At 49.9% G+C, this 15,605-nt stretch overlaps 1 protein-coding gene across 1 annotated transcript in view; it reads right to left on the bottom strand.

The window, feature by feature from the left end:
• The window catches only part of PLXNA2 (plexin A2), a 197,483-nt gene that overhangs the window by 22,428 nt on the left and 159,450 nt on the right, over positions 1 to 15,605 (bottom strand). The window contains exons 13-17 of the mRNA XM_081121199.1: positions 11,767 to 11,918; positions 5,559 to 5,676; positions 3,609 to 3,745; positions 2,596 to 2,763; positions 2,369 to 2,462 (exon numbers count right to left, since the gene is read on the bottom strand). Coding sequence (XP_080977325.1) covers positions 2,369 to 2,462; positions 2,596 to 2,763; positions 3,609 to 3,745; positions 5,559 to 5,676; positions 11,767 to 11,918 — 669 coding nt within the window. The remainder of the gene's footprint in view (positions 1 to 2,368; positions 2,463 to 2,595; positions 2,764 to 3,608; positions 3,746 to 5,558; positions 5,677 to 11,766; positions 11,919 to 15,605) is intronic.

Genomic DNA, 15,605 nt, shown 5'->3' with positions numbered 1-15,605 from the left:
GGGCTGAGGCGCCCAGTGCTTCCCTCCCACCATCCCAAAGAGAAGGCCCAGGGCAGAGTTCACGAGCTTCCCACCGGGGAGCTAGGCTGCATGGAAAACTGCAGATGCCAGCCCCTTTCTCCAGGCCAGCCAGCCTGCAGACCCCAGGCAGGTCACCATTGAAGAGAGGACCACTACCAACTACTCCCTGAAGCACTGAGGTCATGGTGGGTAGGCTGGGGGAGCTACCGGGGCTGTAAAGTCCCCTCTGAGGGGAAGGGCGTCCAGGACTGAGCCTTCTCAGAGACCAATGCCAGGCCTGGTGAAAGCCCTCTCAGCCCAGTCTTCTCTTCTAGTGGCTTCCCTAGGACTAATGCTTCAGACTTAGGAGGTTGACCCTGTCAGTCACAAACTCATTCTCTAAAATGCCCTCTGCACTATATTAACCATGTCTTTTATTTTCTGTGTTCTGATGCTTTAAACTGCCCCTTCCCAGACTGGCCAATTCCTAGGGACCGTGATCAATGTGCTGCCTGCTAGAGCCTGCTTTCTAATGCAAACAACTAATCCAGAGCCCACACCCCAACCACCTCCTTCCACCTTCCCTAACTCTACCAGGGTGAGGTACCAGACAACTAGATCCAGCCCCTCTTCCCCCCGCCCACTAAAATGATCCAAACTGCCCAATCCTAAACCTACCCGCCTTGCCTTGCTAGCTCCTTCCTGTGGAAAACCAAAATAAAGGCTCTCGCTCCAGTTTTCCTTTCTCCTTCTGCTTCCAAACCTACTCTGGGGCTTCCCCTCCCCAACCCCCACCATGGCATGGTACCTTTTTTTGGGACCTGTGAGTATTAACAAACTATCCAATGGTAGTCATCTCCTGATCTGTTGGCCTTGCCATACCTGAGTAACAGTAAAACCTACATTTCAAAACTGTACCTAATTTTGGGGGAGTAGTATTCTTCCTGCGTGTGAACTCACCATTCCCATTCCTCCCCTCCCCCTCCCCCCTTCTACTTAGGCCCTGGAGTTGGACAGATGGAAGTGGTCTATGAGCTACTGGGGCCATTGGCCTCAGTCTGGAAGTGGACCTGGGGCACAGACTCTTCACCCAGAGATCAAGCTCTATATCTGGGATAAGGAGACGTGTGCTTTCCTTGCCCAGAAAGCTGTGACCATGGTGTGCACTGAAGGTTGAAACAGGTGTCCCCATGCCTCCAGCGTGATGGAATGTCAAGCCCAGGAGCATCACATGTGGTCTAGTTATGAAGGGCCCAGATGTTTGGGATCTAGCTTGGCCCTGCCACCAGCCACCATCATGATCGGGGGCAAGTCATTTTCCTTTCTGGCCTCAGTTTCCTCAGCTGTACAATGAGGGGGTTGGACCAGATGATCCCTGAGATCTTTCCAGATCTAGCCTCTAGCACCCTGTCATTCTGTGCATTCCTGTTTCCTAAGGAAGCCTCAAGCACTCACTCTGGGAATGTGTCAGAGATGAGGGCAGATATAAAGCCATCCTCCCCATCTCCATCTCAGCCTAGTCATCAATCCCCTGAAGGTCGAAGCAGTAATAATAGCAATTTATTTGACAAATAATGGCCATAATTTATAATGCCAGCATCTCCTGGACTATAATTATAAATACAATAATGTTTCAGGAAATATTGGCAAAGAGGAGCCACTAGAACAAACTAAAAAATTTATAACATATCAGACATTCTGCTCCTATGATAGAAAACTTCTTAAAAATCACAAAAATCCATAATGAAAGAAATTGAATTACGTGGCTCCACACAGAGGAATATAGTAAAATGCTTAACGTGATCACCTTAGCAACCCGAATGGGACTATTCGCATGCAGTGACTAATAGTTTATCAAGTGCCAACCGCGTGCTGGCCAGTGGCTGCAGGGGACAAATCTGAATGATAGTCTTATCACCATTTATAGCTGGGAGTGCGGGATGGAGGATTAGAGAGGCCAAATGACTTGATCACAGTAGTTCAGCTAATAGATGGCGGTGTCCTGCTTCTGATCCAGAAGCATCTGAATCTGGAGTCAGAATTTCTTCACCCTTTCACAGCGCTGCTTCTTAACAGACCCCAAAGTGAACGTGACACGAAGCAGGAGCCCCTCTGTGCTGCATCTTAAGCTCAGAAGGCACTACATTTATGCACTTATTATATCACCTTGTGACAAGAAATGATTACACAGTAATTATAAAAATCACTGTCAGGCTCGGGCATTTGGGGACATGATTCCGGGCTCAGTCTTGAGCCAACTTTCTTCTGCAGTCAGATGCTCCAGTGCCCAACACAGAGCTCATCACAAGACAAAACAGAGACACACGGCTGAGTTTGCCGAGGGCCTGGCAGACCAGCGGTTACTCACATTGACGGATTCTTTGCCGTTAAACTTGACTCGGATCCTTGGCTCCTGGATGACATCCAGGTTGGAGCCTGTTATGGTCAGGAGTGTGTGGCCGCTGGGAAGAAGCAGAGGCCTAGGTTAGGTGAAAGTTCAAACTGCTACCACCTCGACCCCCGGATCCCCTCACAAGCCACCCTTGGGCTGAGGGGACGGTGCCACTTGGTGCGTTCCCCCACCCTGCGCCTCACCTGGCAATGCTCCACTCGGGCTCGATGCGCTGCACCTGGGGGTCACCTATGTAATTAAACGTCAGGTTGTTATTCACACGAGCTCGGTCGACACTCACGGAAACCGGGACTGAGCTCTGTCCGTTGGACGATGGGGGTGAGACACACACGATCTCATTCATTGAGCGCCTGTTGGGGAGACACAGGAGGGTTGTGGAGACAGACACGGGCATAGGGGTGCCCTCTGCTGGAAGAGGGGCTCTCTTCAGCCTGAAGGGGTGGCCGGGAAGTATCCTGGGTCCTGTCATACTGTACACTATGGAACGCATCCCTTATCAGTGTCCATCAGCGCCCTTTTTACATGACATCCGACTCTGGTTCAATTAGGAGGGAGCACTTTGGAGATGGGGATTAGAGAATTGAAGAAGGGGCCGGGCTTCACGGGTTTCACGCTCTTTCCTGGATTTTTCTAGATTATGACTATTTAATGGGTGCTTAGAGTCTAGTCAAGTCAGTTAATAAATATTCATTGAGCACCGACCATGCAGAAAAGTGAACACCCTTAAGGGGTTTATGGTCCAAGAAGAAGATTATCAGATAATACTTGGCAAGTCGCGTTCTCATCCATGGACTCTTCTAGAACCCTCTCAGGATTCTCTATATCCCCATTGAATGTATTTGACAAACAGTAGGTGTTCAATTTTTTAGGCCCAAAAGATGCCCTGAGGATGAGTCTGTGTGCTTGCCCAGGGCTGAGGCCATGCAATGTTCATGTTTCTCAAGTAACCAAAGTGGGGATCTAATGAATGTGTGGTCTTGATGGTGAATGGACAGCTCCTGGGGGCCTTTCTCATCTGCAGTCTCATGGCTCTCACTTCTAATTATTCTTAGAAGTATCCAGCCCCTGTGATACATGGGGCATAAATTGAGATGATGGGCAGGCCTACGTGTGCACATGAACATGTGTACATATGTGTGAACATGCACAGGCCACACAAGCACAATCTTCTAGTGCGCCTTCGAGCCCATCTCACCCATAGAACTCGCAGGTCTGGTTGCCCAGGTACACGGCCACGCTGCTCCCAGCCCCGAGGTAATGGCCTGTGATGGTCACCATGGTGCCTCCAGACTCTGGCCCGCGGATGGGGTTGAGGGACAGCACAGAAGGGTTCTTTGGGAGGAAGCAGAGAAACGATCACAGCTCAGGTTTTGCCCAAAGGGACGGACCCAGACTAGACTTAAGGACAGAAGGACAGACTGTGTCTGTGCTCTGAGTGGAGGTACTTTTCCCGCCCTTTCGAATCCCAAACCCTCTCTCTGCCTACCCTGTAGCTGACACCCTTTCTAAGAAGAGGCTCTGGGCATGTTCAGGGAAGACAGAAAGGTCATGTTTTGGAATTAACTCCCTAGGGAGTCTCATGCCCCTAACACTGATAGGAAGGCAGAGGTGACACTGACTAATCTATCAATTAGTTTACAAATTGAGAACAATTTCAAAATGCTTCTCTATCTAGAGTTTGTACTGATTTTTTTGGCACAAAATCGATAGGGCTGAATAAAGCATCGCTGCCTGGATCAGGCCAACATGAGGCTATAGTCCTCCATTAATGTCCTTCTGTCCCTCCCTAAGCTTGTGAAGGGCAGGGCAGGGCAGTGTGCCTGGTGCAGAGAGCTGTAGGTAAATGTCAGACATGACTTCCCCATCCTTTATCAGGAGGACGGCCCATCGTTGGCTGGGACTTTTTAGTAAGCTCATCAAGTTGTAAATTTAAGCCTGAAGCTTCAAAGAAATGTGATCAGGCAGCTGACCTAAATCAGAAAAGAATGATTTCTGCCCAGAGGGCAGCAGAGAGGAGTGGAAAGTGCATTTAACTGAGCAACTACACAGACATGAACTAGTCCCCATTAACCACTAAGAGCAATGAGCCCTGAAGCAAGGTTCTGGATCACCCTGGGCTTCCGCCTGCTCCCGCACCGAGGAAGGTGGGCTAAAGTACCTCTACGGCTCCTCCCTGCTCTGGCATTCTATAGTTCTCTCTCGATCTCGCTTCTGTGTTTTCGTCTCACAGAAGACCCTGTCATCTGTGTAGGAGAGGGGGTAGGTTGGGGGCAGATAGGCTGAGGTTCTCTCTAGTCTGAGAGACAAGAGTACTAGAAAAAGGCACAGATGCCAGGATAAGGCGGCAGAGATCAGAAAACCGATAACAAGCAGTAAAAATGCTTCAGAGAATAGAATCTTGTGGTTTAATGATTTTTCAAAACCCTTACCTAGGCTAGTTTGACCCCACCCACTTAACACCTTTTAATGAAGAAATGGATTTGACAATGTAGGTAGGTTTCAGAGAAGGGACTCAAGGGCCCCAGAGGCAAGTTATTGATTCAGTAGGCACTTTAGAGAAAGCCTTGTGATTTTACTACCTGTTGCCTGAGTGTGAAGACATTTTTCAGGTGTGAAGGTGTGCATACTTGAGTGTAACCACACCAACACACAGAGCAACTCACTTTACACCCCGCTCAGGGGATCCTGCACATAGACACATGGTCCCACAGGATTTCAAGGGACTCTGCTAAATTTCTACCTACAATACCCCCTGCAGAAAACAAAGCTGCTGATAAATTTAGACCTTCTTAATTAGGTCCTTCAGGCACTCTGTCCTCATTAGGCAAAGATATCACATAGGCAGGGACAAAGGGCAGCCCCTCCTTACCCTTGGAGGTGCTTCCTAAGATCTGAATTCTAAGAAAGGCCTGATTTTTCCATATTTAGAATTCTGATCTTTGGCTCTGGGGGACTCCAAAGTCTTCACAGAATTGTTAGTCACACACTCATCCCACTCAGAAAGACAGACTTGCAAAGTGAGGCTGTAAGTTCCCTTTCTTGGTCTCTTGGAGGTGCCTGGCTTAGGAGGAGATGTGTGGAGAAGCCTGGAAGGAAGTGTGCCCTTGCTGGGAGCCGGCAGCCCTGCACTGAGCCCAATACTCACCACGAAGGTGTACTGTTGATGGGACTTGGTCATGAACTCCGGCTTGCACTCGCCAATGCACAGGCGCACGGGCCCAGAGGTGGTTCCCACGAGGGCATGGCCCATCTCACAGACGATCCTGAGAAGAGAGAAAATCTTCCCGTGAGAGGCTTGGCAAGAGCCGGCATCCCTGCTCCTACTTGGTCACCGTCACAGTGAATGACTCATCACAGTCTTTCAGTAGTGCTAAAGCAAGACTCGGCTTGCTCCCATCAGAACTGTAAAGGGCTTTCCCTCTCTGGGCTTTCGTTTCTCATCTGTACATTGAGAGGTTGCATGAGATAATTTCTAAAGCCCTGTGTGTCTCCAAATGCTAGATTGCCTAATTCTCTGAACAAACCTGTAGCAACCAGTGCCTAGCACAGTGCCTACCACTGGATAGCTACTGAACATTTGTGGAATAAACCTAATGTCCGACAGAGAGGTCTAGGGGCAGCAACGGAGTGTTCTTTCCTGTGTAACAAGCCAACACTGCAACTCTCCCTAAAAGAGGGAGTGAGGGTCTATTTGCCGAAGTGATTCAATTGTGGTTTGTTTCTTGCTCTGAGTTTTCAAAAGAGAATAGATAATCTGGTGAGATACTGAGAGACCAAAACAGGAGCCCAGAGCACAACCGGAGGAGTGAAGTCTTGTGGCAGCAGGCGAAGGGCTGGGAGGCAGATGAGTTCATTAGGACGGCGGTGGGCACTGGACTCCCACTTAATCAAGGGCTGAGTGCACCAAGCTGGTGGGGGAGGCAGTGACCAGCCCTGGGGTTGGAAGTCATGTCTCACATTAACAGGAGAGCAGGAGAGATGAGGGACTTCAGCATTCTCTCATGAACAGTGGATCAATACCCCCAGTGAGGACTTCCCTGGTGCCCGAGATAAGTTACAACAAGCACGTTTAGAGACTGGTTGCCTTGGCCACAGCTGCAGACTAGAAATGGTGGACAGCTGGAGAGACTGAAGAAATTATCTTCTTGGGGGGAACTCTTGGCTGGAATTGTAGACATGGGGTATGTGGGAAAGGGCCCCGCCAGGCTCTGCAAAAAGGAACCTGGGGACAGAGACAAAGGTTTGTCTTTCCTCCCAATACCAAGTAGAAGTTCAGAGCAGCCTGGCATCCCCGGTAGGTTTGCTTAGTGGAGAGTCAGCAAAAGACCCCCTCCACACACACAATAATCCCTGGCATTATCTTGGCACGGTGGGGAAGAGTCATGTTTAACCCAGCGATGCTTATCTGAACAGTTTCTCTAGGAAGGAAGGTAACTAAACAGAGATTTCATTCCGATGTAATAAAACTTGCATTAAACAAATACGCCGCATGCTCGCACACACGGTGTGCCTCCGATCTCCATCTCCTTCATAACAGTTAATCCCAAATAAGCACTTTCACTCCTGGTGAATATTTACTTAACATGCAATAACTGTCTTATTACGTTTAGCATATTAGATTCAACAAGCGAGTACTGAGTGCACAGGGAAAGGTACCCTCCCGTCCCTTTCTCTTTGAATGAATAAATTAATTATGAACCCAGAGTAAAGATAATGGTGATGAACAATTAGTATTTTACACATAGCTGTCTCCTTAAACCTCATTAGCAGAGCATTTGAGAAGCCTAATTTATGATACTGTGTGTGGTTATCTCAGTGCTGCTACCTGCTTGGAGTAACAACTCTCTCATCCTGTCTCCTGGGCCCTAGCACCTGCCTCTGTTTAGGGTCCCAACGATCCTGCAAACCACGCCCTGTGCTCTCAAGGAGCTCCAGGGGAGGCACAGAAGAGAAGGGGGCAGGTAAGGCTCTTTCCCTCTCTTCTAATCAGGGCTTTTTTGTCCATCACTCCCCCCCTTAGACAATCTGTGCTGAAGTGATTCTCAAGAAGAAAGGGGGAAGAAATCATGGCAGGCTTGAAATCATGGGAAGAGGAAAGGTGAGATCATGTGAAGGTCACATGCATACCTGTGCCTCCCTGGGCCACCCCAGGGCTGTCTAGGAGAAGAGAAAGCCTAGAATGGCCCAACAGCTGTGCCTGCAGGGAGTTAACAATGGGCTGGGGCCTGTTGGCACACTGTCTTTTCTAGAACTTTTTTTTTTTTTTTTTGCTCAGGGTTCATGTCCCAAGAGGTAACATGTCATCCACCTGGGAGAAGGGGGATGGATGGCAGATGGGCACTGCCTTGGTGTCCAAGGCTGAATGGCTGCAGTTGGCTCTGAATGCCTGACCTAGAAGGGGGTGATGCAGGGGATCAGGGGCTGGGCTGTAGTGAGGGCCCAGAGCTGGGCCACTGCAGCTGAGCCCTCTCCCCAGAATGAGGTTCTACTTCATTGAGTGAGTGGGAAGAGAGGTAGCGGACTGTAGAAAAGGGACCGGGTTGGTAGGTCTAAGAACTGGGTGAGAGTCCTAAGGAGTCAGGCAGCATCGTAGAACTCAAATGCCCTCTAACTCTTAGTCGTTTTTATTCCTGGGACCCAGTGCTTGCGCCCTTGAGTGTATCTGTTGTAGGCATTTGTTCTCTGAGCTCAGAGACATAGGCAGTTAAAGGGAAAGGGAAGCGCAGCAATAGGGAGTGGAAAGGGTTGTAAGGAGGAATGAGGGTTACGCCAAAGCAGACGCTGTATCTTAATAATAATAAGAGCTACACTTTACTGAGCCGTGATCGTGGCAGGCACTGGATAAGACAGGATCTCCTGTCATCCTCAGGCTCTCCTGCAGGGAGGGTCTTATGATCTCCATTTTATAGACAAGGAAACTAAGGCTCAGAGATGCTCAGTGGCTCATGATAGCCACAGTTCCGGTAGGCCGCAGAGCCACGATCCAAATCCACGTCACCCCGACTGCAGAGCTCATGCCTTTGACCACTCCACTCCACTGCCTGTAGGATTAATGGAATGATCCGTGTCCCTTTTGGGAAGGGGACGGATACACATGGCAGCAATGCTGGGGTGGAGTCGAGGTTGTTGTGGGAGGAGAGGTGGGGGAGGGAAGACCTGGCTGGGTTCCTGAGGCTCTGAGAGCTAACCACCTGCTCCCCCTACCTCCCCGGTCGTAGATGACCACAGGTGACGTTGTGCACAAGGCTTCCTCCTTTAGTCTTTGCGAGTTGACACAGTTCCCGTCGTTTGATTTCTAGAGGCCTCTTGCCTTCCCTGCCTCCTCCCAGTGTCCCTTGTGACTCTAGGCTCCCTATGTATCATTAGGAGACAACAGCTGGAGGTGTTTTCTCCTTATAAAACAGGAGTTGGACTAAATAACTGTCTAATAGTTATTTAGCTTCAACATTTGAAGGCTTGACTCCTCCAGGGGACTTCTGGAGACACATTAATGCCACCAATAAGCTTTCTAATGGTGGGAGGTACAGGTCCCATGGGGCTTACACTTTACTCCTTCTGACATCCTAAGGACCATAGATGTGACTGTAGAGATCGTCTGTTTCTACATACCCATTTTCCAGATGAGACATTAGAAGATCAGGGAGCAAAGTCACTTGCCCAAAGTCTCTTAGCTCATCGGCAGCTGAACTCCTGGCACCCAGACAGTGCTCTCACCCCAACACCTGACCACCTCCCTTAAACTGGCATAGGCGGTAACTTTCACCCCACGAGTGTGCACCTGGGGCAGGGGGCACACGCATCTAACATCCGTCCAGCTATGTCTGGGTTCACAGGTGCAGCAGATGAGAAGGAGGTGGTCTGAGGACTGGAGCTGAGTCCGTATCACACAGAGCCCCTGTCCCAGGACCGGCCGAGCTGCAGCCTCAAGCTGCGTCCCACTGCCCGGGAAACGTCCTGTGCTGGACGCATGGGCCCTCCGCAGTCCTGTGGGGTGCCGACTGCAGGGCTAAGCGGGGCCCTTTAACCAACATTAACCTAATTGCTGAGTGATAGATGGCAAGCACAAGCATATGGTGAGTCATTACTGTGCCCGCTAATCCTGCCCGCACCCGGGACTCTGCACCGCGCCCGTTTAGCCAAATTCATCTCTTGCAGACATCTGTAACGATTGTGCCTGCTGCTCCCCGCCTGCTGCCTGCCCGGGATGGAGGCTTTAATGATGTTAACAAACTCTGAAGCCTTGAGAGTGGTAATGAGCCTGGCACGGCTGGAAACCAGGGCTGCATCCAGCCCAGGCGCCGAGTGTGCTTGCCACCTGCGGCCTGCCCTGCGCCCCAAGACAGTGGTGGTGGTTTTCGAGGGTGACCACTAGCTTTTGCGGGGGACTCTGGTGACCCTTCACCTCCCCAGGCTCCTTTTATATCTTCACTTCCACTTTCTGTCAGGACTTTCTTCCCCGTGGCCCCAAGCAAGCGCAGAGCACTGGATTTCATAGATAAAACTCTATTTCCTTATATTCTTAGGGCACGTTTCACTCTCCATTTTTCTCATCTTATTGAATTTTCCTAAAACTCGTGCAGCAGGAATCATGATTTCCCCTAGGCCGATGAAGGTCAGAGAGACCGGATAGTTTGCCAAGGTCTCGGCTGGGCAGGAGAGGAGCCAGGACTCAGAACACCTCTGAATTACAAATCTCATGACATGTCCGTGTCCAGCTGCCCAAGCTCTTCTTACCTCAAAGCTTTAACCCTTTCCTTTGGAGTCCTGTGGCATGTCACCAAGTTGCAGACTTAGCCTGTGTCTAGAGGCACAAGGCAGGTCCCGGAGGCCATGGGGGATTTGGGTCAGTGAGACCAAGTGTCTAGTCCAGTTTGGCAGGGCACTGGCCTCTAAAGACCTTGACTGTGAGGATCTCTGCAGGCTGTCCTGGCTCATACCCAGCAGCTTTTGGCTCAGAAGTGCTACTTATGTCATGTCCCCCTTCCCTACCTCATCTCTTTCCTGTGGACCCTGCCAGCCTTTCCTCTGACATGCAGTCCTTGCAGGACTAAGGTTGTGAGTGAGGGAGCAGATAGGAAGGATCTGCAGGTCTGAAGGATCAGGCCAGCTCCCTCTCCCCTGCTGGTGCTGGCAGGAATCACACCAGCCTCAGAGTTGGAGAATTCACCCTCTTGCTCCGACCTAGTTCTGGGCCACATTGGAATCGTGGCCCGATCCTGGAAGCCACATTCTGATGAATCATAGGATTTCCAGGCCACTCTTGCCCAGGAGTATTGCCTCATCACTGCTAAGGAAGGGAAGAGGCTTGGACTAGGAGTCAGGAGACTCAAGTTCCGGCTCTGCCTTGGTCACTTGTGCTCTGAACTGAGAAAGTCATTTTATTCCTCTCTTGCTTTGTAAAATGACCATAATGATATGTCCCTTGCAGAGTCCTGACCAGTGAAAATGAAATAATGGATGATATAGTACAAATGCTGATAGAAGAAAGTGATGCCATTTTTATGGTTGTGACTAAAGGCTGGCTCTGGGGAGGCCAGAGGGAGAACCTGAGGCTACAAGGTGGTCTAACGCTTAGGGAGAGAAGCCCCACCCCCAAATTGTGTTCTTGGTCAAGCTCCTACAACCCTTTGCAGAGCTGTGTTCTCCACGGAACCAGGGTGTCTTGACCAGACTGTATATGACCAGTGATATAGAGCAATCGGGCTGCTCCCCTTCCTTTCTCCTTTGAAGGGGAATCACCCCTCCTTCTACCCTCATGCCCAAGCTTCATGGCCACCTCCTGCCCACCAACTCCACAGTGGCTGCCACTGCCAAATGAACACCCCAAATTGGAACATATGTCACTCCTGGAGCCCCGTTCGCCTGTCCGCTGCTACATGCCTATTTTCTAATTTCCAGCTGACATTTCCCTTAGTGAAATAAATGAATTTGCTCCGGCGGAGGCCCTGCTCGGATTAAGCTGCTGTCAGAGCCCCATGAGCCAAACAAATTGTTGCCCACAGCCCACCTTGCAGGATGCATTCCAATGGGGTCTGGCAGGGGAGGGGCCAGGGAAGAAAAGGAGCCTGGGCTGGCTGGGAACTGGCTCAGTCATGCCAGTGGGCAGGAGAAAACTGAATGAGGGGCAGCGTTGCTCAGGGATCCCTGATGCCAGAGGAGCCAGGGAACAGGGAATAGAACAGAATATGACCTTCTGAGAGTGGAGGTGGGAAAGAATAAGGCTCTGTGTAGACTTCTGGGGGCAGGGTCCATGGCAGAAGAGAGATGGAAAATGAATCTTGGAAAGTCCCAGAGAAAAGAGGAGGGGAGTCCTCGCCCACCCAGAAGGGCAGGCCAGAGCAGACTGGACTCACTGCTCAGCGATGATGTAATCCCCTGGCAGGGGTGTGCAGGGCACCCCAGCCACCTGCACGTGGTGGGCGATCTCGGAGAAGTCCAGACCCAGGTTCACGCCGTGGATGGTCACTCGAGTCCCTCCTTCAGGTGGTCCAGACACCGTCAAAATCTGTGGGAAGGAAATGGGATTAGCAAACCTGTGGTCCACAGGAGTAGAGGCAGCAAAGCTCTTCGCCTCCTCCAGGGAAGTTCAAGGACTTCGATGAACACCCAGGATCTGGGTGAAGAGAGTGTTTTCTCCAGTTTTCAGCTTGTCTAGGATCTGGCACCATCTTGTTTTACAGCACTTCCTTGGGTCTTCAGGTCATTAGCTCATTTAGTCATCCATTTATTAAAAGGAAACCAGAAAGTACTAGACTCAAGGAAGAAAATCATTGTTTGAGACCTGTCTCTAATTCACTAGTATCCTGATTGTGATCAATCCACATCATCTCCCTGAACCTCAGTTCTTCTTAGTTGTGAAGGCAGGGTAGTCATCGCTACCAGCCTTGCCCCAGGAGCTCCGAGTACCCAACAGAGGGTGCTCAGGAGCACTCCGTAAACCAGAGAGGGCTTTGTAATTGCGAGGTGCTATTACTGCCACTCTTGCATGCCAGGCTCTGTAGGGAATGCAATGAAAAATGCACCGGAAATATGCCCTCAAGGAACTTATGGTCAAGATGAGGAGCTGAAGGAAGCCGTAAACAAGGTGGGTTCAGAGGGAAGGCCAGGGGAACCCAGAGGGGCCTGAAATTAGGAAGCTGCAAGGGGATAATCAAAGATGGAAACTGTGTTTGACATTGTTCTGGGGAAAAAACATGATGCATGCTAGGACCCCCCCAAAAAATAACTTTAGGATTTTCCAAATGTTGGTGGCTTCCTATTAGCAGGGATCATTTATTTATTCATTTCCTAATGCAGTCACCAAATGATGACTGTCTCATTTTGCTCTGACCCAACAGGGAAAGGAGCTGCAGAATCAGGCTCTCCCAAGGTATAAACTTCTATCTGGGAACAGGTCAGGCTCAGGGAAAATGCAGTCTTACAGACCCCACAGACCCTAGGGAATAAAGTTACACTTGTGGTCCGTAGACTAGAACTCAGTCTTAAGCAGGAACAAAGAATTTCAGAACTGGAAGGAAACTTAGTCTAAGATTTTTATATAACCTATACACACAGTTGTAGGAAAGTCTAGGGCTCTTTTCACTACCACAAGAAAGGTAAGAATGAGGAGGGAGGGGATTGGTCAAGGCCAAGAGTGCACCAGACTCTCCTAGATGGGGCCTCTGGGCAGAGAGCTGAAGCCTTTGCCCCTTCTGTCCTTGGGAGCCTCTGGGGAGTTTGTTCTCCGTGTCCCCTTACGTGCTGGTGGGGTGTCCAGAGGGTGGAGGAGTCAGTGCACCCCAGGGCACAGATCATAGGTGAGTATAGGTGAAAATGCTAATGGAGGCTCTGGAATCTCTTCCCACCTCCTGCCTCCCCTAAAGGGTCCCTGATCTCTTCCTGTGATATGGGCATCAGGAGTTCTGCCACCAACTAAAACACGAATCCCCATGTGACTGTGCACAAAGAGATGGTGGGGATGGCAACCAGGACAGGCCCCCTCCTTCACTGCCTGGCCAACTGCTAGACTCTCAGTAGTTGGGCTGCACAGCCAGGGCTGGAACTCACTCACCTCCTGACCCTCTGCTGTCTCCTGCAGGCTTTATATGGGGCAGCCTCCTTCCTTCCTTGTCAGCCCAGGCCCTGAACACTCTCATCCAGGGACTCATTTCACCCAAGTCCCCTTGTCTATGGCTCTGACTCCTTTTTCTGGGATTAAAATATTCGACCTTATGAATAAAAATCAACAAGGTCCATGAAATGAATCAACAGGAGAGTGGAGGGGCTCACAGGCATCTCTGAGGGTTGGCGTGAGTGTAGGGGAAGGTGGGTCAATTTGGAGAGAAAGGACCTGGCATGAGGAACTGTAGCCCACAGCTTTTCTGTCCCTGAGGATTCTAAAAATAACCAATTCTCGATCTTGGCTCTTCCACCCTCCCTTGGCACAGCTTCCTCAAGTACCCGGGCCTCCTGGACTCTGCAAGATGGACCCTTGTCAATGAGGAATGGGGGAGGGGCTGCTTCCATGCCCCTGCAGGGAGCATCTGCAAGAAAGAATCTGCTTTAAGCAAATTTGAGCACCCAGTTCTTCTTTGACCCACTTGGAATGAGCTCAGCTGGCCCCTCTCTCCCTTCCCCCAGCCACCTGGATGGCAAGAACCCACCTACCAAAAGCAACTGACAAAACTGTGATGATTGGTTCATTCTCCTCCCCCACTTTTACTTTTAAAAATACATTCTTTTGCTCACTGCAGTTAATTACAACCTTTCAGAAAAACTGTGAAGTGAAATCTTTCTGGAAAGCCTAAAAATATTTTCGTCTTACAGGTAGCATGTAGGGATTGTATTGTGAATATGCAGTAGTGTTGGCAGGTTCCATGGGGCAGCCTGCTCCTGCTGGTAAGTCATTGTAGTGTCCCCTTGCCACTTTTAAAGGTCAGGGTCAGAGACATGGTCATGGGCACTGAGCTGCTCAGAAGCATAAGCCAGCTTATACTGCGTAGAGAAGGGAGACTTAAAAAAATTATTAGCAAGTGTTATGATCTTGGCATGAAGAGATGTGCCAAAGAGATAGATAAGTTGGGGTGTGGAGGCACCAGCTTGATCCCTTCTAACCCAGCTACCAGTGGCTGGAATGCAAACCTGGAAAACCAGCATCTCTCTGAGTTACTAGGAAGAACCTGGGGAAGGCTGCATCCATGTGGGTCTTCTCCACGTGGCACATGCTATGTGCTATGTGGCTGGCACCTGGGGTAGGTGGTGGAGAAGCTTGGGGGTCAAGGCACTCAGCAGCTATCATGCCCTGGGGCTTACATCTTCCTTGCTTAAAATGAAACTGATGTGTAAAAGTCTGGATTTCCCAAACATAGATGAGGTGGTGAGCATTTGATTTGCAAGAGAATTCCCAATGCCTCCATTACTGATGACTTCCAAATCTATTTTGTTGGCTCAGACCTCTCTCTCGAGCTCCATATCCATATATCCAATTGCTACTGGACATCTCCACTTCCACATGTACGTCCCTCAGGCACCTCAAATTTCACAATGTCTAAAAGTGAACTCTTAATTTTCTCTCTTTCCACCTCTAACCTGATTGTTCTCCCAGATTCTCTTTCAAGGTTAATGGAATCGCTGTGCATCCAGCCAGGAAGCTTGTGAGCATTTTCAACTGTTTCCTTTCCCTCACCTACCATGTATAATAAATACGGTCACCAGGTGCTACCAGTTCTTGTTCCCAGGTGTCTTTTGAATCTGTGCTCCTCTCCGTGTTCCAGACTAGGGGGTAAGCAAGGCTCCACCCCCTCTCACCCACACTCACACCAGAACCCGTGTTCCTCCCTTAGATCTGACTGTCTCAGACTGCCAGGGTGACCTTCCTGAACACATACTTGACTAAGTTACTACCTATTTGCTCTAAAAACCTTTAATAGTTCTAACCATTGTCAAGGCACTTGACCTTCAGGTTCTAATATTTGTGACTTCTTTAGCTTTCTCGGCCATCCTGTAGCATGTCCTCCGTGTTCCCCCAGACACCAGCGGTTCTTGTACATACATGTACTTAAAACTCTCTGGGCCTTTGTACATCATTGCTCTCCCCTTGCTTACAAATCGGAGAGAGTCAGGTGGCAATCTGGGGCTCAGAATGCAAAGGGACAGAGGAAAGTATCATGTAGGACACATCCCTGCCACCCAATGGCTTCCAGGTGAGCATGAG

The sequence above is a fragment of the Miniopterus schreibersii genome, assembly GCF_964146895.1.
Source record: "Miniopterus schreibersii genome assembly, chromosome: 19".
Classification (NCBI taxonomy): Eukaryota; Metazoa; Chordata; class Mammalia; order Chiroptera; family Miniopteridae; genus Miniopterus; species Miniopterus schreibersii.
This window is presented reverse-complemented; position numbering and strand designations above follow the sequence as displayed.